The sequence below is a fragment of the Cervus elaphus genome, chromosome X (genome assembly GCF_910594005.1).
Source record: "Cervus elaphus chromosome X, mCerEla1.1, whole genome shotgun sequence".
NCBI classification, from domain to species: Eukaryota; Metazoa; Chordata; class Mammalia; order Artiodactyla; family Cervidae; genus Cervus; species Cervus elaphus.
In genome coordinates this window covers 114849235-114871990 of record NC_057848.1, presented here as the reverse complement: position 1 = coordinate 114871990, position 22756 = coordinate 114849235, and the positions used below count along the sequence as shown (strand labels likewise).

General features: G+C 40.8%; 1 protein-coding gene and 1 long non-coding RNA gene across 3 annotated transcripts in view; one reads left to right on the top strand and one right to left on the bottom strand.

The window, feature by feature from the left end:
- Window positions 1-22756, bottom strand: part of LOC122689264 — a 322723-nt gene that overhangs the window by 235820 nt on the left and 64147 nt on the right. The gene's annotated exons all lie outside the window — the stretch shown is intronic.
- Window positions 6323-22756, top strand: part of AR (androgen receptor) — a 191121-nt gene continuing 174687 nt past the window's right edge. Inside the window, exon 1 of one of the 2 annotated variants that reach the window (XM_043895534.1) lies at window positions 6323-9245. In XM_043895534.1, coding sequence (XP_043751469.1) covers window positions 7717-9245 — 1529 coding nt within the window. In that variant the 5' untranslated portion in view covers window positions 6323-7716. The remainder of the gene's footprint in view (window positions 9246-22756) is intronic. The other variant, XM_043895533.1, reaches the window with a different exon arrangement.

The window sequence follows — 22756 nt, the reverse complement described above, 5'->3', positions numbered from 1 at the left end:
AAAAACATCTCTATTTCATTGACTACACTAAAGCCTTGACTATGTAGATCATGACAAACTGTGGAAGGCTCTTAGAGAGATGGGAATACCAGAGCATTTTACCTTTCTCTGAGAAACTTGTATGCAGGTTCAAGAAGCAACAGTTAGAACCTGTATGGAACAACTGATTGGTTCAAGATGGAGAAAGGAGTACAGCTCTCTGCTGTCACCCTGTTTGTTTAACCTATACGCTGAGCACATCATGAGAAATTACTAGGCTGGATGAGTCACAAGCCAGAATCAAGATAGGTGGGAGAAACATCAATAGCTTCAGATAAGTGGATGATACCACTCTAATGGCAGAAAGCGAAGAGGAACTAGAGAGGCTCTTGACGAGGGTGAAGGAGGAGAGTGAAAGAGCTGGCTTAAGACTAAATATTTAAAAAACTAAGATCATGGCATCTGGCCCCATTATTGCATGGCAAATAGAAGGGGGAAAGGAGGAAGTAGTGACAGATTTCCTCTTCTTTGCACTCCAAAATCACTGTGGCTGGTGACCGCAGCCATGAAATCAGAAGGCGATTGCTTCTTGGCAGGAAAGTGATGACAAACCTAGACAGTGTGTTGAAAAGCAGAGACATTACTCTGCCGACAAAGGTCTGTATAGTCAAGGCTATGGTCTTCCCAGTGGTCACATACAGTTGTGAGAGCTAGATCATAAAGAAGGCAGAATGCCAAAGAATTGATGCCTTCAAACTGTGGTGCTGGAGAGGACTCCTGAAAGTCCCTTGTATAGCAAGGAGATCAAACCAGTCAATCTTAAAGGAGATCAACCCTGAAAATTCACTGGAAGGACTAATGCTGAAGCTGAAGCTCCAGTATTTTGGTCATCTAATGAACACAGATAACTCACTGGAAAAGTCTCTTATGCTGGGAAAGATCGAAGGCAGAAGGAGAAGAGGGTGTCAGAGGATGAGATGGCTGGACGGCATCACCGATGCAATGAACATAAACTTGGGCAAACTCCGGGAGATGGTGAGGGACAGGGAGGCCTGGCCTGCTGCAGTCCACAGGATCACAAAAAGTCGGACATGACTGGGTGACTAAATAACAATTTGTGAGAAAACTTCCAACAGAGAAATACTGGGTATTGTTAAAACATGTTAAAAGGTGAATGAATGGAGAATTTGAGATAGCCCAGGAGGTATAAGATGTCTTTCTGGAAATGCTTTATGCATAGGCATTAGCTAAATGAGTAAGGAGAAGGATAAGCCAGCATTTCAGGTACAGGGAACAGCATATGAAAAGGCATGAAGAACTATTGGGCCTTTGAGGAACTCTGAGTAAAGGCCAGTGTAAGCAAGGCTCAGAAAACAGGAGGAAAAGTGGTATGAGATCAAATCAGAGAGGTTACAAGACACCAGATCATATAGCATCTGGTTAAAGATTTGGAGATTTATACTAAGAGGAATGGGAAGCCAGAGACAGAATTTAAGTGAGTGATCAGATTCAACTTAAAAACAGCTCTCTACACAAACACATATTGACAATTGATTATTAAAAAGGTCTCAGTTCAGTTCAGTCACTCAGTCATGTCCGACTCTTTGCCAGGCCTCCCTGTCCATCACCAACTCCCAGAGTTTACTCAAACTCATGCCCATCGAGTCGGTGATGTCATCCAGCCATCTCATCCTCTGTCGTCCCCTTCTCCTCCTGCCCCCAATCCCTCCCAGCATCAGGGTCTTTGCCAATGAGTCAACTCTTTGCATGAGGTGGCCAAAGTATTGGAGTTTCAGCTTCAGCATCAGTCCTTCCAATGAACACCCAGAACTGATCTCCTTTAGGATGGACTGGTTGGATCTCCTTGCAGTCCAAGAGACTCTCAAGAGTCTTCTCCAACACCACAGTTCAAAAGCATCAATTTTTCAGCACTCAGCTTTCTTCACAGTCCAAATAATACCTTAATATGGTTGTTTTAGAAAACCACTCTGGAATAGAAAGCCCAGAAATAGACCCATATTAATGTAGTCAATTGATCAGTGACAAAGGAGCAAAGGCAATAAAATGTAGTGAAAGTAGTCTTTTCAATAAATGGTGCAGGAACAATGGCTATCTACATGTGAAAAATGAATCTAGACAGTCTTCACAAAAATTAACTCAAAATGGATCACACCTAAATGTAAAATGCAAATTATAAAATCACTAGACAATAACATAAGAGAAAACCTAGGTAACTGTGAGTGTGGTGATGCCTTTTTACATACAACACCAAAGGCACAATCCATGAAAGAAAGAACTGATAAACTGGACTTCATTAAAAATTAAAAGTTCTGCTCTTGAAAGACAATGTCAAGCAAATGAGAAGACAAGCCACAGGCTGGGAGAAAATATTTGTAAAATATACATCAATAAAGGACTGTTATCCAAAATATGTGCTTCCCAGGTGGCACAGTGGTAAAAGAATCTGCCTGCCAATGTGGGAGACACAAGAGGTGCAGATTTGATTCTGGGATCAGGAAGATCCCCTCAAGTAGGAAATGGCAACCTGCTCCAGTATTCTTGCCTGGAAAACTCCATGGACTGAGGAGTCTGGTGGGCTACAGTCCATACAGTTGCAAAGATTTGGGCATGATTGAGCACAACAACATCCAAAATGTAAAAACAACCATTAAAACTCAACAAAGAAAACAAACAACTGGATTAAAAATGGGCCAAAGATCTTGACAGATAGGCAAATAAGTGTAGGGAAAAAATAGCACAGGGAACTCTACTTAATGCACTGTGGTGACCTGAAGGAGAAGGAAGTCCAAAAGGGAGGGTTAGGGTTAGGGTCTATGTATGGTTGATTCATTTTGCTGTACAGTAGAAACTAACACAACATAAAGCAACTATACTTCAATAAAACTTTATTTAAAAAAGATGTTCCACATAATATGACATGAGGGAAATGCAAATTTAAACAGAAATGAGATACCACTACCAGAATGGCCAACAATGGAACCCTGGCAACACTGGGTGCTAGATGTGGAGCAACAGGAATTTTTACCTTTGTTGGTGGGAGTGCAGAATGGTACAGCCACCTTAGAAGACAGTTTGATGGTTTCTTATAAAACCAAATATACTCTTACTATATTAACCAGCAATTATGCTCTCTGACATTTACCCAAACAAACTGAAAATGTATAGCCACACAAAAACCTGCACCCAATGTTTACAGTAGCTTTATTCATAATTGCCAAAACTTGGAAGTAACTAAGATGTCCTTCAGTAAATGAATGGATAAATAAACAGTGGTACATCCAGACAACGGAATATTATTCAGTACTAAAAAGGAACAAGCTATCAAGTCATGAAAAGACATAAAGGAACCTCAAATACATATTACTAAGTGAAAGAAGCCAATCTGAGAGGCTACGTATAGTATGATTAATATAATATATATTGTATGTTTCCAACTATATGACATTCTGGAAAAGCTAAAATTATGGAGATGGTAAAAAGATCAGTGGTTGCCTAAATATATGATCAGTGGTGGGGAGATGGGATGAATATGTGGAGTACAAAGGACTTTTAAAGCAAAGAAAATTCTCTGTATAATACCTAAAGATAGATACATGTCATTATACATCTGTTCAAACCTATCAATATATAACACCAAGAGTGAACCCTAATGTAAATTATGTGGTTGCTAAAAATTGCAAATAAGGAAAAGAAAAAAGAGAAAGATTGTACAAGCACATGATTTATGTAATAGTCTCCAGTAGCATCTCTTGATCATCTTTAAAGCAATGGGGGAAAGATAATATTTTAGATTGGAGATCACAGCTCAAAATTCAAAATAAAGTATAAATTCTTATTATGTTCACAGTAGTTAGTCTTCCTTGACAATAACATAAATGTTGGTAGCATCACTTTTAAAAATAAAACATAATGAGGTGATCTTTCATATTTGTAAAATGCTTTACTGTTTAAATTTTTACATACATATAATCTTAATTATCAGCCTTTCAAAGGTACGTATTATTGGCTGGAATTTGATAAGAAAGTTTTGAAGGTAATTTTGGTGCTGTGAAAGCAACATGAATTTTGGAATTTCTTCAGACCTGGGTTTGAATGTCTGTTAGGATGCCATTTATTCAATGGGTAACTTTGAGGAATTATTTCTCAGTTTATTTTTTTTTCAGGCTTCTTTACTTATAACTACCCTCCTCACTTCTGTCCACTGAACTTTTCACTATCACTAGCAGCCCCTTCCATACTCACCCTCTATGGAATGCAGGTAAGAAGAAAACTCAAGTGAGTCACAGCACTCTAAATTGTCAGTGTTTGAAAGACTGTCAGATCCAGCATCTACCTTCTCCCCACCCCATTTCACAGAGCAAGAAATTAAGCTTACTGAGAGGAAGAGATTCATTGTCAATCTTAAGACAGATTTCTGGCTTTGAGACCTATGTTATTTCCATTCCACTTTCCTGCCCTGATAGCTCAGTTGGTAAAGAATTTGCCTGCAATGCAGGAGACCCTGGTTCAATTCCTGGGTTGGGAATATCCGCTGGAGAAGGGATAGGCTACCCACTCCAGTATTCTTGGGCTTACCTTGTGGCTCAGCTGGTAAAGAATCCGCCTGCAATGCGGGAGACCTGGGTTCGATCCTTGGGTTTGAAAGATCCACTGGAGAAGGGAAAGGCTACCTATTCCAGTATTCTAGCCTAGAGAATTCCATGGACTGTATAGTCCATGGGGTCACAAAGAGTCAGACATCACTGAGCGACTTTCACTTTCACACTTCACTTTCCTGCCAGTCTAATTTACCTTACTAACTTTGAGCAACCCTCTTTAAAAACCTTGATGGAACTAAACGTTGTGTCGATTATTTAAATAAAGTTTACAAAGTATCTGTGCATTTCAGTTACATACGCCCATTTTCCATTACAATAAGGAGTTGAGAATTGCCCTGTTACAATTGGAAATCTCTAAGAATAAGACTGTGCCTTAACCATAAGAGTATCTTGTGAGATTCTTTACCAACAAAGGGGGTATATCTGGGATGTCCAGTCATTGAAGTCCCAGGAGACAATTTTTCACTTCTTCAGATAAAAAACTCCTAGGGCTTCTGGAAGTTTCATTTATAGCCCTTTTCCAAGTTCCCTTGATACTGATGAGTCTAGCTCAAATAGCAGTGAGATGGAAGACTAGTTTAGGTTCTACTAAAGTGAAACATAGAACAAATTATGTCCTTGCTTCGGTGTCTTCATCTGGGAAATAGAGAAGATCATGCTCACTCATCCCTGTCTTTAGTATTACTTCCTTTGGTCACTGTAAGTAAATTCTCATGATGCTTGTCTGTGAACAAGATAAGACTCTAGAAACCTGCAAAAAGCAGAACAGGCCCATGTGAAAATCTACACTAGTTCTCTGGGACAGACAGACCCTGCCCAGATCCAGAAGTCTAAGGATTTTAAAAGCTAGAGAGGCCCAGAGACCCTGCTGACACCAAGGGACACCTCCTTCTCTATAGATCGACCCTTTCATCTTCTCTACTCTTTGATTCCCACTTGCCTCTCCACCTTTACACAGAGAAGATGAGACCTCTTCTATAAAAGAACAATTGTGATAGTCCACATCACCTTCCACTTCTGGCTGTCTACAGAAAGGAAGAAAAGCAGTCTTATATAGGTTCCATTCCTTGAATAATGCAGTTTGCAAGCTTAAAATATGCAAAGGCAACTTGGAAAAACAAGTGCCTTATATAAGCAAACGTCTGCAAAACCCTGGACAAAATTGAGGTCTCTGTGTACATGACAAGTATTTCTAGTGTTTCGGTGTTTGCCTGCCCTTCTGAGTGATTTTCCTTTGTACATCTGGATGAGTGAAAAGTGTGTGCTTAGAAGTAATTCTAGACAGGAAAAAGGGATGAGAAGAGAGGAGAGATTACCTTTGGTTCCCAGGCAGAGGGTTCCTAGGGCTACTGATACCACGCCACAAGGCCCAATCTACCCCTATGGAGAAATCTGAAAGGTTTCAACAAGTACAGGCTGGCTTGGCCATCATAGCTAGTTCCTCAGTTTGTAGGAGACCTCCCATTTGCACTTCTTGGTGGGCCTGCCCTGAACATAGTCCCTCACTGAAGGAGATCCTCGTATTTCCTCTATACTTCTATCGCCCTTTCCCACTCCCTCCGCCCCCACGCGTGCCCAGGGTCTGATTTGAGATTGGACTTCAGAACCAAACCTGGTAAATGCTGGCCTCTGAGAGCTCAGTGGCCCTGTCTTCAAAATAAAGCTCCGAGTTAAAGCTTAAAAAGTCAGCCCTGTCGCTTAAAATCTGGTCCAGGAAGGCAAGAGATAGTCGGGGAGCTGGGGTCTTCCTAGGCTAGACCAATCCTTTTCTGCCCTCACCCACGCTGCGCCAGCACTTGTTTCTCCAAAGCCACCCGGCTTTCCTGCGCGTTCAGGGGAGGGGAGAAAAGGAAAGGGGAGGGGAGGGAGAAAGGAGGTGGGAAGGCAAGGAGGCAGGCCCGGCGGGGGCGGGACCCGACTAGCAAACTGTTGCATTTGCTCTCCACCTCCCAGCGCCCCCTCCGAGATCCCGGGGAGCCAGTGTGCTGCGAGCGCCGGAGGGTCCGGAGCAATCCTGGAGGCAGAGCCAGCGACGGAGGGAAAGCGAACGAGCTCGCTGCTTCCGTGCGGGACAGGAGCCTAAGGGACGCACCGCGTCAACCCCAGCGGGCTCTGGCGACAGCCAACGCCTCTTGCACCGCGGCGGCTTCGAAGTCGCCGCCCCGGAGCTGCCCTTTCTTCTTCGGTGAAGTTTTTAAAAGCTGCTAGAGACTCGGAGGAAAGAAGGAAAGTGTCGGGTAGGACTGACCGGCTGCCTTTGTCCTCCTCCCCTCCCCCTGCCCCCCCCCCCAGGGTCTCCTCTACAGCTGCTGCCTCTGTCTGTTCCTCTCAGCCCCCTCAACCTCCCCCGCCCCCCGCTTCCAGTCAGTCCCGCGCGGCCAGCCCGAGTTTGCAGAGAGGTAACTCCCTTTGGCTGCGAGCGGGTGAGCTAGCTGCACGTTGCAAAGACGGCTCTGGGGTGCCAGGAGACCTGGGAGCCGCTTCAGTGCTGCAGCCAGATTCTGGCTGGTTAGGCGGTACGCAGGTCAGAGCCCGTGGTTCCTCGTACTCCCTTTCCACCTCCCCTGCACGCTGCTCCTCCTTCCCACCGGTTTGTGGGGCCAGAGGTCAAACGATGAAGAGGCAGTCAGGACTTCAGTAGCCACCCTCCCCACAAAAAAAAAAAAAAAAAAAAAGAAAGAAAAAAAGAAAAGAGACCAAACATAACAAAGCCCCAACCAAAACCAAACAAACGAAACCCAACAGCAAAACCCAAAATAAACCAAAAAGAAAATAACCAGGCTCCTATTTGCACCTGCTTCAGTGGATAACAAAATCAGAAGGCGGAGGGTCCCCCCTCCCTTCAAGAAGCATCTTTTGAATCTACCCTACAAGTATTCAGGAACAGATTGTGAGCCTACCAGGGAAGATCGTGTCCAGCGCGTGTTTCCTCTGCACTAGACTTTGAGACTGTCAGAACGCTTTGGAGTGATTATTCCTGCAAGTTTCCTTACCAGGAGCTTCCCGCAGGTGGGCAACTAGCTGCAGCAACTACGCACTGCAGCCTGTTGAACTCTTCTCAGCAAGAAAGGGGGAGCAGGATAAAGGAATTAGGTAAAAGATTGAGCCAAGCTTCAGGATGGAAGTGCAGTTAGGGCTGGGAAGGGTCTACCCCCGGCCACCGTCCAAGACCTATCGAGGAGCTTTCCAGAACCTGTTTCAGAGTGTATGCGAAGTGATTCAGACCCCGCTCCCCCGGCACCCTGAGGCCTCGAGCGCAGCACCTCCCGGCGCCCGTTTGCAGCAGCAGCAGGAGACCAGTCCACGGCAGCAGCAGCAACAGCAGCAGCAGAGAGAGGATGGCTCTCCGCAAGTCCAGAGCAGAGGCCCCACAGGCTACCTGGCCCTGGAAGAGGAACAGCAGCCTTCACAACATCACTCAGCCCCCGAGGGTCACCCGGAGAGTGGCTGCGTCCCAGAGCCCAGAGCTGCCTCGGCTGCCGGCAAGGGGCTGCAGCAGCCGCCGCCAGCACCTCTGGATGAGGATGACTCAGCTGCCCCATCCACGTTGTCCCTGCTGGGCCCCACTTTCCCCGGCTTAAGCAGCTGCTCCACCGATCTTAAAGACATCCTGAGCGAGGCCGGCACCATGCAACTTCTTCAGCAGCAGCAACAGCAGCAGCAGGAGGCGGTATCCGAAGGCAGCAGCGGGAGAGCGAGGGAGGCCACTGGGGCTCCCATCTCCTCCAAGGACAGTTACCTAGGAGGCAGTTCGACCATCTCGGACAGCGCCAAGGAGTTGTGTAAGGCAGTGTCGGTGTCCATGGGCTTGGGTGTGGAGGCATTGGAGCATCTGAGTCCTGGGGAGCAGCTTCGGGGGGATTGCATGTACGCCCCGCTCCTGGGAGGTCCACCAGCCGCGGTGCGTCCCACTCCTTGTGCCCCGTTGGCTGAATGCAAAGGTTCTCTGCTGGATGATGGCCCCAGCAAGGGCACTGAAGAGACTGCTGAGTATTCCCCTTTCAAGGCAGGTTACACCAAAGCTCTGGACACTGAGAGCCTGGGCTGCTCTGGCAGCGGCGAAGCGGGGGGCTCTGGAACACTTGAGCTGCCATCCACCCTGTCTCTCTACAAGTCTGGAGCACTGGACGAGGTAGCAGCTTATCAGACTCGCGACTACTACAACTTTCCGCTAGCCCTGGCCGGGCAGCCGCCCCCTCCACCGCCTCCCCATCCTCATGCCCGCATTAAGCTGGAGAACCCGCTGGACTACGGCAGCGCCTGGGCGGCCGCTGCAGCGCAATGCCGCTATGGGGACCTGGCGAGCCTGCATGGCGGGGGTGCAGCCGGACCGGGCTCAGGCTCACCCTCAGCCGCCGCCTCCTCTTCCTGGCACACTCTCTTCGCGGCAGAAGAAGGCCAGCTCTATGGGCCAGCAGTCTGTGGCGGAGGCGGGGGCGGCAGCGCAGGCGAGGCAGGGGCTGTAGCCCCATATGGCTACACTCGGCCACCTCAGGGGCTGGCTGGCCAAGAAGGCGACTTCTCCCCACCCGATGTGTGGTATCCCGGCGGCGTGGTGAGCAGAGTGCCCTATCCAAGTCCCAGCTGTGTCAAAAGCGAAATGGGCCCCTGGATGGAGAACTATTCTGGACCTTATGGGGACATGCGGTAAGTCTCTCCTCCTAAAAATGTTTGTAAGCCTAGAGTCAGTCCTCTCCTTCCCGCACGAACACTCTGTTCCTGGGCGAGCTGAACAGGGTTTCACAGAAAGGGACGCTTTAAATCTGGAGCCTTCCCTGGACTCTTGGCCTACCAAAGATTGACCTTTGCTCTCTGAAGCCCAATTGTGTGCCCCAGCCCACACCTGGATGCTGGTGCAAGCCTTTCTAGATTCCTTGACTTGACAACTCTCCACTAAGCCTCCTAAAATCTTCCCTGCCACTTGGTACTCCATGTCCTGCCGGCTCCAAATTTAAATCCAGTTCCAAGGGCCATTTTATGAAATAAACCCTTTTAAGCCCTCCACTACTTTTCCTTCTCCCCTCCCCCCAATCAGAGACCCTAGACAAGAAATGTGGGCACTTTCTCCTCTTAAGGTCTGTTAAGGTTTGTCCCTCCAGCTTGTCTTGGCAGGTTAGAAGCAAAATGACTGGCCCAAGCTTTTCTCAACCCGCTTCCTCCAAAGAGATGAGAGGAGAATGGGATTATGGGAAGAAAGTGGTCTCTGGGTTGTGAGGGCCACTGTGTGGGAAGAAGAGGTGAAGTCCCTTTGCTGGCAACGAGGAAGACTTGCCCCAAGGTTGGAGGTCAGGAGACAGACTCCAACCGGGCACAATTAGAGCAGGCAAAGGTAGGGGAAAACCAAATGACAAATTTCCTCATAAACTATGGGTAAGATTTGCCCTCACAGTTTGACTATATTGGAACTAGATGGAAGAGTTGGATTTCTCTTGTAAAGTGTTTATTTTCTGTATGGATTACAAAAGATCCACAATTCCTACTTCGAGTTTGCATCAGATCTATGAAGAAGAGAATGTTCTTTTAATGAACAACTTAACCAGACTTGAGTCTGACTTACAAAAGTGTTGAGGGGAAAGTTTAAAAGGATTTCCTTCTATTGCAGTGTGCTCAGAAATCTGCTTTTGTGAAGGGAAATATTCTTCAATATATTCCTTCATTTTAAGGATATACTTGCATTTTAAAACATGATAACAAATTGAGCAAGAACTGTTAGGGACCTGTAAGCCTTACTCTTGCCCAAGAGTTTTAATTAGGATATGAAAAAAGTGGCAGTCAGTTTCATCTTGCCTGTTAAAATTTCTTACTTACCGCAGCTGAGCTTTTTGGAGGCCAAAAAGCTTTCTTTAATTTTATAAAAAATTAAAGATTTTTTCCTCAGCAAACTAAGATATTAGTTTATCTCTGTGAGGGAGGGAATATTAACTGTGGAACTAACTCCTCAGAACTGCTGGGTGTTGATGTCTTCATGGACTTGAGTCTTGTTCTGAGTTTCTGTAGCTATTTTCTTTACCTGTGACATTTTCAGTTTATTAGCCTTAGCATGTTTGTTTGGAGACTTAAACCAACAACTTGCTTCCTTTCACTGATGCTTCTGTTCTTGGAAGATTGATAACACAATGTTAGAAAAGAAGGAGGAGAATAGGATTTCATAAAATATTATTTCCTGGGCTACGGAAGAAACAGCTTCTAACCAGGCTTTGCATTTTTTAGGTTTTTAAGGTTTGGCTTACAAGATTTTCAAAGGGTTCATTTATATTCTCAGTCTTTAAAAATTTTTTTTGCAAAGTGGGCGTACTATGGGACAAAAGGTCTTCATTTTATAAGAACAGAGTTACTTGCTAGAGTATATTTTACCCCCCTCCCCCGGGCTGTTGCTTGTCAGCAGAGCTCTCTTTTTAATGTGAACGGTTTGTTTGTTTGTTTGTTTGATTGATTTTTGGCGGGGCGGGGGAGGGGCGGTATGTATAAGGTGCTTCATGACTTGCCTAGTCACTGGAACCGTCCCTTTTCTGTATGCCTCCCTCAACACCCAAGTAAGTAACTCAATTAATAGGGAGGATATGAATGATTCCACATTAAGGGATGTGTGTGTTTTCAAAGGCATAACCTGAAATTTTCAGAAAGTGGCTATAGAGAGTTTTTAAAAAGTTCTTCCTATCAGGTGTGCAGTAAGCTAGGTGACTTTATCTCAGATCTTCATGGAAAAACTTCTCTATTTCTAAAACCTGCATAAAAAAAATAAATAAATAAAACCTGCATAAATTAATAACCTCAAATAGTGAGAAATTAGTAGTAACCTAAGAAAGTACAAGATTATTTATTCTTTCCTGGTTTGTGATTGCTGCATTGGTTATAGGAGTCTAGTGAGAGGTAAAACTGGTGTTTCTGTCTTGTGAGTTGACAAAGATTTTTCATGTGCAAGATACAGAAAATCCTCAAATTGGGTTTTTGAAAATTTATCAATTTTATCAGAATTCAACCAGCCCCAATCTAAAAGTTGATATTTTTTTACTTTCTCTTTCTTTCCCACATTTTATAGGGCACAATTTGGTAAAGGGAAGGAATTTTTCTTAAGTCAAAGCTAGAGCTTCCACTCTCTCTGTATAACATACATCATATGCCATCTTTCAGTTAAAAATCTCAACATTCTAGAGACTTTCAGTAATATGTTGGATTCCTCCCTTTTCCAATTGTGTGTGAACTTCTGGAATAATTCTGTGTTCTTATACATCTACAATGTTTCTGTCGAGAGGAGAAAGGCCTTAGATGGTCCCTTTTTAAAAATATATATATTTTAGCATGTGGTTTGAGCTGCAGAAGGAATAATAAAAAGTGATAGGGTTGGTATGAAACCCTGATAATATTTTATGAAGCTGTCTTCTTTCAGAGATCAAACAAGACTACAACTTTGTTAATTGACCACTGTCTCACTTGACAGAAGTAAGGCCCTTTATATCCCAGCAAATAGCATAATAATATGACAAATATTTATTCTTGGGGGATAAAACCAAGGGAAGCCTATGCAGGAATTAAAGTTGATGTTTAAATAAATTATCCAGATGCAAAAAGAGCATTTTAATATTTCTGTTGATAATTTGTTCTGGTCTTCATAATAGGTAGTATTTTAGTAATGCTTTAAAACTGGCAAATCCTGCCTTTCTCCATCAGTTATTTCAAAAGAGGTCATTTTATTAATTCCCCTTCCTATCTACTTTCCTCTCTGCAGTTATCAAGCAGCTTTTTAATGACTATTTTGCAAGGAGCAGTTTGTTTTGTAAATCTGAGTTTTGCTTTGGGAATGACACTCTCTGTCTATAGACCTTCAGGGTCAATATGTTGGGAAGAAGCATCCTTTCTTCACAGTCAGCAAATAACTGGTGAGATCTGTCTGGGTACCAGTAATCAGAACTCAAGCACCAGATAGCCACACAGGGTGGCACTCCATTTAGAAATATGTGCCAGATGTAGTGATAGAATTCTCTTAGTTGTCTACAGAGTATCTCTCAGCTCGGCCAAAGGTTAACATCAGTGAGAGATATTTTTGAAAAAGCTTGTAACTTTCCAGTTTGCAGGGTCACTTAAGGGTGCTTTCTTGCCAGTGTTAATTTTACCTCATGAGACTTCCATTCTTTTTGAGCTGCAAACTTTGATATTAATATATTAAATTTGCTGGCACATATAATTTTCTTTTAAAATGTTTCCCACACCCCCACCCCAGTGGCAATTTTCTTATCTGGTATACATATGTGCATTTAAACCAAACAATGTTTTGGTCTCCTGACTCTTACTTGTACTGTGTCTGCTCTTGATGGGATTATGTGAGTTGGAGTTAGGGACATGGGCAATTTTACTATTATTGTTATTTATGGTGATATCAAGACCACCAGTTTCATTCGGAACTCTGCTAAGCAGGGAGCAGAACACTGGCTCAGTGTGGTAAGGAAGGAGCTTGTTTTATAACCAGACCTGAAATCATGATTCCGAAAAAATAGAGAGCAAATAAAAATCAAGTTTTGTGAGGTTGGTTGGAGAGGGAAAGGGAAAACTCTCCCCACCCCCTACCTCCACCATTTTCTCTTTGTCTGCAGCTTCCTTAAGTGCTGCCTGTCCCTGATTTTCTTTCATTCTACTCCTTTCATGCTTTTGACATTGAAATATAGACTCTTCTTTCTACTTTTCAGGATATTTTCCTCATTACACCTGTGGCATGCTCCTAAAGAATATTTTTTAATCTAGAGAGTAACGGATCAGATCAACCCCGCCACCTTTCTTTTAAGACTAGATGACTTGAGGAGATTGCAAAATGAATTACTTTGAGGTTAGAGCCTGATTCAACAGTTGTTGAAGGAGCTGAACTAGATGCTTGAGGACTTTGTGATTTAATGAAGAATTTTGCTGGCTGCTGTCTTTGTCTCTTGTTCTCTGTCTCTCTCTGTCTACTGGCTATTTTGGCAACCTTTTCTCAAAACTTGAGAAAAACTGGACCTTCCCACCTCTGAGACAGGTCTGTGTGGGTCAAATTTCTGCAGGGCTTTCACACGCAACATCTAATCTGTATGTGATGGTGCTTGTTAAAAGTGTCCGGCTGGGCTAATGTGGTGAAGCTATATGTAAATTAGTCATTTAAAACAAAGAAAGGTATTAAGAAAGTAATCTGCCTCAGAATTTGCCTGCCAGCATTACATCAAGTTCTGAGATGTTGAACTCAAGAGTAAGTTACTGTCATCTGAGACACAAAGTTGACCTTTTCCCCCCTCGTTGCTTGTGAAACTCCATCCAGTTATCAGTACTTATTGGATTTTGTGATATTGAAGAGAATTATGAAATCTCATATTTATATAGCACTCTTTTCAGAGAAAAAACCCAGCATCTTCCAGTTGATAAACTAGCACTCATGTAAGTTTGAGTAAGCCAGAAGGGTACTTAGTGAACATCCCTTTATTAGTTGAGGGAGTAGAATTTGTTGCATTTTCTATAACATTTATCATGTGGATAAACCTCTGTAGAGTGACACTTCCCAACTTATTTTCTTAAAGTTTCCCACCTGACAGCTGATATTTTTGCTCAGTAAAGTCTGCATTTGGTGGCTGCTGCATAGAGATTTATGCACAATTTCAGTGTTTTATGCACAGTTTCTTGCACAGTCATGAGTGTTGCCATCCCTTCTCTCTCACACCGATTCCTGCTGCCATCTGACAGGGCAGAGCAGTGTTGAGAGTGGCTAATCTGGACAAATTTATAGCTCTAAAATGCTTGTTACTTGAGAATGCTGCCAATTTAGGTCATGCAGTACTTGAGTTTTATTTTTTAATCAACAGCTTTATTGAGACATAATTCACAATAAATAATGTAATTCACCCAAGTATATAGTTCAATGGTTTTTATTGTTTGGAGTTGGGCAACCATCACCACAATCAATTTTAGAACATTTTGGTCACTTACCAGTCAAACCCCACCTTAACCATGAGCGACTATCAACCACTTGTCTACTTTCACTCTCTATGGGTTTGCTTACATTTCATATAAATGGAGCCATGTAGTACGTAGCTTTGGTGACTAGTTTCATGTAGAATAAATATATCAATGTTAATCTATGTTGAAGCAGATCTCAAAACTTTCCTTTTTATGCATGTACCACACTATCTATCATGGACATTAGAGTTGTTTCTACTTTTTGACTATTATGAGTAATACTGCTATGAACATTTATGTACAAGTTTCTTTTTGTGAACAGGTTTTTAATTCTTTCAGCTATACCTAGGAGTAAAATTTCTGGGTAATATGGTAACTCTTTGTTTAACCTTTTGAGGCTCTCCCAAACTGTCTTCAAAACTGGCTATACCATTTTACAATCTCACCGGCAATGTATGAGGGTCCAATTTCTCCACATCTTGCCAATTATTTTTATTTTCCAAACTTTAAACTTTTTATTTTGTATTGAGGTATAGCCAGTTAACAAATTTGTGGTAGTTTCAGGTGAATAGTGAAGGAGAATAGAGAATAGGGAAGTGAATAGTTACATGTGTATATATATATATTATCCCCCATATATTCTCTGGATATATGCCCAGGAGTGGGATTGCAGGGTCATATGGTAGCTCTATTTTTAGTTTTTTAAAGAGCTTCCATGCTGTTCTCCATAGTGACTGTACCAATTAGCATTCCCACCACCAGTGTGGGAGAGTTCCCTTCTCTCCACACCCTCTCCAGCATTTGTTGTTTGTGGATTTTTTGATGATAGCTTTTCTGGTTGGTGTGAGGTGATATCTCATTGTAGTTTTGATTTACATTTCTCCAATAACTAATGATGTTGAACATCTTTTCATGTACCTGGCCATCTGTATGTTCTCTTTCAAGAAATGTCTATTCAGGTCTTCTGCTCATTTTTTGAGTGGGTTGTTTGTTTTGATGCTGTTAAGCATCCTGAGCTGTTTGTAAATTTTGGAGACTAATCCCTTATCGGTCACATCATTTTCATATATTTTCTCCCAATCTGTGGGTTATCTTTTCATTTTGTTTATTGTTTCCTTTGCTGTGCAAAAGTTTTTAAGTAGGTTCCAATTTTTTTTTTGTTTTTATTTTCATTATTCTGGTAGATGGATCATAAAAGATGTTGCTGTGCTTTATAAATGTCAGTGTTCTACTTATGTTTTCCTCTAGAAGTTTTATAGTGTCCAGTCTCACATTTAAATCTTTAGTCCATTTTGAGCTTGTTTTTGTGTATGAAGTTAAAGAATGATCTAATTTAATTTTTTACATTTGGCTGTCCAGTTTTCCCAGAACCATTTGCTGAAGAGACTGTGTTTCCAATATTATGTAGTCTTGCCTCTTTTGTCATAGATTAATTGACCATAGGTGCATGGGCTTATTTCTGGGAGTTACTGTCTTTTTAATCCCAGTGTGAAGTGGGTGTCAAGAAGTATCTCAATGTGGCTTTGATTTGCATTTTATAATGACTAATAATATTCTAATAATATTAGGCATCTTTTTATGTGCATATTGACTGTATATACTCTTGTCTTTGGTCATTTTTAATTAGATTATTTGTCTTACTCTTATTGAGTTGTAAGAGTTTTAAAAATATATTCTAGATGCAAATCCTGTAACAAATTATAATTTGTGAATATTTTATCATATATGTGCATTGTCTTTTCACTTTCTTGATGGTATTCAGTAAAGAACACACGAACTTTTGAAGCCCAACCTATTTTTTTGTATGTAGCTTATGATTTTTGTATCATGCCTAAGAAGGCTTTGCTTAATCCAAGGTCACAAAGATTTACACTTAGGTTTCCCTCTAAGAGTTTTATAGTTTTGGTTGTTAAATTTAGGTTTTTGTTCACTTTTGACTTAATTTTTTGTGTAAATATCTAGTCAACACAGCACTATTTGTTGAATCTTTCCTTATTTAACTATCTTGGCACCCTTTGTGTAAAATCAGTTGACTGTAAATGTGAAAGTTTATTTCTGGACTGTGGGCTATATTACATTGATCCTATATCAATACCACAGTGTCTTAATTACTGTAAATTTTTAATAAGTTTTGAAATTAGTAAGAGTGAGTCTTCTAATTTTATTATTCTTTTTCTAGATTGTTTTTGACTATTGTGTTTTTTTTTTTTTAATTTCTCTATGAGTTTTAGGATCAGCTTGCCAATTTCTACAGAAGTCATTTGGGATTCTAATACAGGAGGCTAATAAAGGAGGTAGATAAATTTGGGGAATGTTGCGTCTCCACGTGAAGTCTTCTGATCCATGGCCATGGAATGTCTTTCCATTTATTTATGTCATCTTCACTTTTTTCAACAGTGTTTTGTAGTTTTAAGAGTATAAATTTTGCACTTTTTTCATTTAATTAATTCCTCGATATTTTAATTTTTGATGCTATTATGAATGCAATTGTCTTAGTATCCTTTTAAATTGTTCATTGCCGATGTTTAGAAATATAATTGATTTTTTGAAAATTGATTTTATATCTTGCAATCTCCCTGAAACTACCTGAGTTTTGAACACCTCTAGGATTTAAGAGGCAAAAGGTTTCAGTTGCTGTGCTGAAAATTAAAGCATACTTTGTTTCATCTGGTATGAAGGCTGCATAAGGACACTGTTCTCAACTTTCCTCAACTATGAATTAGAATCTAAAATTTTCAGGTCTTTAGAGAACAGTGGGAAAGGAACATATTAATAAGGTTTATGCAGCTAGTAGTTCTCTTTTTAGTATTTGGTTTTGGGAACTACTAGCATTTGGATTTGGGAACTGCTAGCAAGGGGGTGAGGAATAATAATTTCTATGCAGAAAACTAACATGAAGAGGTAACAGATGCAAAGTAAACCAAAGAAATCACTAGCTAATTGTATTTGGCTTATGTTTGAGTTTGTGTATTTATGTATTTATATGTTGTCCCTTAGATAAAGCAAATGCCACCACTCCTTCTGGTATGTATTTGTAGATGAAAAAGTGGTTCATTTACTCTCATATAATTTGGACTTTTTTTCAGGAATGCACTCCATAACCACAAAAAGGAGATAAAATTTACCTATAAAGGGATTGAACTTTGATCTCATTAACACTCTGGGCTAAAGGTCATAACTAATCAGCTCTAGCTATTGTGTCCTGAAAATGGTAAGTAAACTGCAGGCCACTGAAGAAAAGGTCCTATTGTGACCTAGTTGTCTTTAGAGATGACCTTAATAAACTGATTTTTTAAAAGTATTTATCAATCAACCACTTTTCATTTAACACCTGCTATATGCCCATCTGTGTACTAGTTGGAGATCATGGTAAAGGGAACATAGGTGAGTGAGAATCTCGAGATTGCTGCCCTCAAGGAGCTTATAGCTATTAAAACCAAAGCAAAAAAGAATAGCAACACCATGATACCAGTATGATGAGATGTCGGATTATGTGTCGTGTATTTTTTAAATGTAAATATTCAAAAAAGAAATGGATCAACATAGGTGGAAGTGGTTAACAGTATTATCTGTCATTGCTTCTTATCCTTTATGAATTAGGTTGGGATATGGTTAAACTCAAGCAATAATTATAGATCTTGATGGATCTTTCAGATACCAGAAGGTAGTATTTCTGGAAAGACAATGACGGGTGAACTGGAGTAAGGGGTTGGAATCTATTTCTGTTTTTTCAATAGTGCCACGCCAGTCAAGTTAGTTACTAGTTTCTTTCTCATTTTGGGCTGTTGTGTTGCACTTGCTGAGAACATGTTTTGATGTCTTTAACTGCAATATATTAGGAATTAATTAAAATTGAGAGTGATTAATAGGTCTAAGTTTGGCGTGAGAGGCAATAAAGATGCCCAGTGTGGTGATCAGATCAAGAATTATTATTCGGTTCTCAAATTTTCCATTGATCATGGTGGCTTGCTTTGAGGTTCTGTAGAAATGGAGTTTCAGGGTATTGGTTAAGGGAGGGAAGAAAGAAGCACAAATCAAAAAATTCTGGGAGTAAGGGGAATGTGAAAACTTTTTTTAATAAGGCTTTTGCTGAATTAGACGATGTAGTTTTAAAATGACACACTTCTTAATTATGGGTTTTGTTTTCTGCAAGTTGAGTAGTTCTTGCTTGTGGAAGTGTAGTCCCACTATCTGGCCACTTGGGGGACTGCAAGTGTCCTGTGACAGGTTTTCCCTGGAAACAGTTGGACTCCTTTGGTGGATTCAGCATATCACAGGACAACTTGAGCCAGAACCTCCTGGTACCAGACAATAAATAAGCCACAGTGGTACTTGGTATTTAATTTGGGATGTTCTTTTTCAAAGTACAAAACATTTTAGTAGCAGTATTTAACTCCTTGTCACCTTTCTCTGAATGTGGAACAGGGAATAGTGACATTGGACATATTCCAGTAACATTTCACAGTCTACAGAATGGTTTCATATTCCATTATTGCATTTCATCCTCATTTCTATCCTATACAAAGAGTCAGATTTACTTTATTTTGATGCTCTTCATACTATTATAATTCTATCATTCCCATTGTAAATATTATATTCAGAGAAGTTAAGTAACATGTCTAAAGTCAAACAGCTGCAAGGTAGCAGAGCCGGGATTTCAGCCCCACTTGTTGTTCCTCAATTCAAGTGTTCCTTTTTTTTTTTTTTTTCTACCACACAGATTGCTCACCTCATAGAGAGGAAACAGGAGAGTCAGAGAGGCAAAATAACCTTAACTAGTATCACTAGAAATTTGTGAAGCTCTTAAGGCTCCTGGCTCTTTTATCCACTTGCTGGACTGATGGATTGGGTTGTGTGGGAATTCAAGTCGCTGACAGTCTTGCCATCCTACTTTATTGATTGCATTATTCGACAAATACTTACTGAGCTTTTTATATATCAAATTCTATATTAGGCAACGTTGACACAGCAAAAAACAAGGCAGATGAAAATTCTCCCATCACAGAGTTTACAATTTAGTGAGAGGAGACATGTAGAATATATCTGATGGTGATAACTGTCATGAAGAATAATTTAGCAGAGTGTGGGGGACATATAATGATAATGGAAAGAACTATTTTACATTTGTTAGTTAGAAAAGGCCTTACTGAGAAGGTGATATTCAAGCAGTGACCTGAGGAAATTAGGAAGTGAGCCATAGGGATATTTGAAATTAGAACATTCCAGGCATAGGGAACCACAAGTAGAAAGGGCCAGAGGCAGAAGCATAGTTTGTATGATGGACAGTAGCAGAGAGGCCTGGATGGAAGTTTAAGTAAATGGAAAGTGACGATATGAGATCAGAGTTAATGAGAGATTTCTCAGGCCTTCTTTAGGACTTCAGTTTTTGCTCTGACATGGGGAGTCATTGGAAGATTTTGAGTAGAGGGATAATATGAGCTGACTGATACTTTAACAGATCCTCTTCTTCAAAATATCTACCATTCTTTGATATTTTATACATTTGTTTGCTTACTTATTGTCTGTGTGGAGAAAATACCAAAAGAATGAAGGGGAGGCAAGGAGATGAGGCTGCTGCAGTGATCCAGGTGAGAGATTATGGTGGCTTAGACCAGAGGTTATAGGTAGAGGAGGTGAGACACTGGATTCTTGATTTGTCTTCATGGTAGAGCCTACAGTATTTACTAATAGATTAGATACTCATTGTGAGAAAAAGAGAAAAGTCAATGCTGATTGTCAAGCTTTTAATCTGAGCACTTTGAAAAATGTTACTACTATTTACTGAGATGATGCAGATTGTAGGTAAAGACGCTGTGTGTTTTGGAGGGGGGGAGTAGGAATCAAAAAGTTGATTTTTGATGTACAAAGTCTGAGTTATTTGGTGAATATCCTATTGTCTTCTTTTCAGTTTTCATGCAGTGCCCTTATCTTTCTGCTTTTCAAGAAGATTAAAAGAGATCTTAGAAATCATCTTTTTGGTGATGGACAGGGAAACCTGGCATGCTGCAGTCCATGGGGTTGCAATGAGTCGGACATGACTGAGCAACTGAACTGAACTGAACTAGAGATCACCTAGACCTTTGTTGCCCCCTCCCTTCTCCCTTTTACTTTCTTTATACAGGCCTAGAGAGGAGTGGAGTCTTGTCTCGGGTGAAACAACAAGCTGACAGCATAACTGGATCACAGACTCAGTTTTCCTGGATTCTAGCTTGGTCCTTTAATTAGTGTTATTCTGAGACCTCATTTTGGGGATACAGTGAGTTTCTTCCTCTTGCCCAAATGTTAAACGAGGTAATTAAACTAAATAATGAATAAAACCTAGAACATCACACAAATTGGCTGCTGCCTCCAATTAAACCAAAATATTGTTATTATGTTTTTACTGAACCACATGTGAAAATAATTTATCTATGATAAACACAGTAAGCAGATTTTAAAGGTCATTGAACTTTGATCTGAGATGAAACTTACAGAGATCTGGAACATAAATGGCCTGAGATTGTAGGATATTAGAATTTATGAAACATGGGAGGCCATCTTGTCCAGTTTGGTCATTTTATGAATGAGGTTCCTGAGACATAGAGATGGAAAAGAATTTGACCAAAGTCACACAGAAAACTCATTTCTTTAGTCAGAACCTATTTTGAGGGTTAGCTATCTGTTGCTTCTTTGGAAAATTCTATGTTGGAACAGTGCTTACCCACTCAGAACAAAGAATTATGATAGCAATAATAATGATAGTACTTACTATGTGCCAAATTTTGGAGCCTTACATGGGTTAACTAATTCTCACAAAAACCTTGGTAAATAAACTCAGAGAGATTAAGTGATTTGCCCAAAGGTCATGCAGCTAGGAGTTAGCAGAAGTCTGGCTTGTAACTGTGAGGTTCTAACTACTGTTTAGTACTAACAACTTCTCAGATTAGCTAGTCATTCACCTCTGCTATCTCAAGAGACTGGTGACTTGTCATTATGCACTGACCCTATTATAGTCTGCTGATCTTCATGGAATAGCTAAATCCTGTAGATTAAAGTGGAGGTGGAGGGACATAAAGGGGGTAATGGAAAGGAGCTGATCATTTATAATAGGGGTTGGAAAGCAAAGCTATAGAAATTATTGAAAAAGCTCAAGGTGGTTAAATATCTCAGAGCCTACTAGAAACCTGGACAATTCAATGCCTGCTTAAATAAGAGAGAATCTGAGGTAAGAAAAATAAAATAGTTGATTTTTTGAAGTCAGGAACTCTTTTATGTGTTTTACATGTGTTGATTCATGTAATTCTCAAAATAGCTTTCTGAAGTAAGTATGATTATCATTTTCATATTACTGGTGCGTGAATAGAAACAGAACAGTTAAGTAACCTGCCCAAGGGTATAGAACAAGTAAGTGAAAGAGCCTATATTAGAAGCTAGGTAGCTCAGCTCCAAATTTATATATATATTTTTACTACATTTAGGGAAATGAGTGCTAGTCATATTATAGAATTTTTTAATGCAGAAACATTGTGCCTGAGCTTCAAACATTTGAGCAAGTTGTCCTTACAATACATTAGCTTCTTTTAAGGACTCTTAGGAGGAAAGGTACTTATCCAGTGGTACATGGTAAGTAATTAGGGGAACCAGAGCTTAAAGCTGAGACTCCTGACTGCCAAACCTCTTTGCATTTTATCACTCTGTTTCCATTCTCTGGCTGACTTGTCTCCCTCTATTCCACCTTCTGTATTGTCCTGCCTCTCACCTTTCTTTAAAAATTAACTTTCTGCATCAGCAAGATTGGACAAAGAATAGGGAGAATGATCAGAATCCGTGTCCTACCAGACATTGTTTTTTTTTTCATTTATTTTTATTAGTTGGAGGCTAATTACTTCACAACGTTGCAGTGGGTTTTGTCATACATTGACATGAAGCAGCCATCCCAGACATTGGACAAAAGGAACAAAAGCATCAGGAAAAAATGTCAGCATATGGACTTTTCCCTAAGTAAGAAAGGGAACTTCCCAGTGTGAAAAAAATGCTACCTCTGTTCTTTTAGCCCAAATGGCTTGTGCAGGATCCCAGAGGAAATCATGAATGTAGTTGTCAGGTGACTTTTTTGTTACCGTGGAGATGAAAGAAGGGTACTGTGAATGTCTGCTACTCTCCAGATTTTTTTTTAAAGGAAAATACAACCTTCCCACTCATATAAATGACAACCAGTTAGGCATTTCTTTTGAAAATTAGCATTACATAAGAGAAAGCATCTTTCC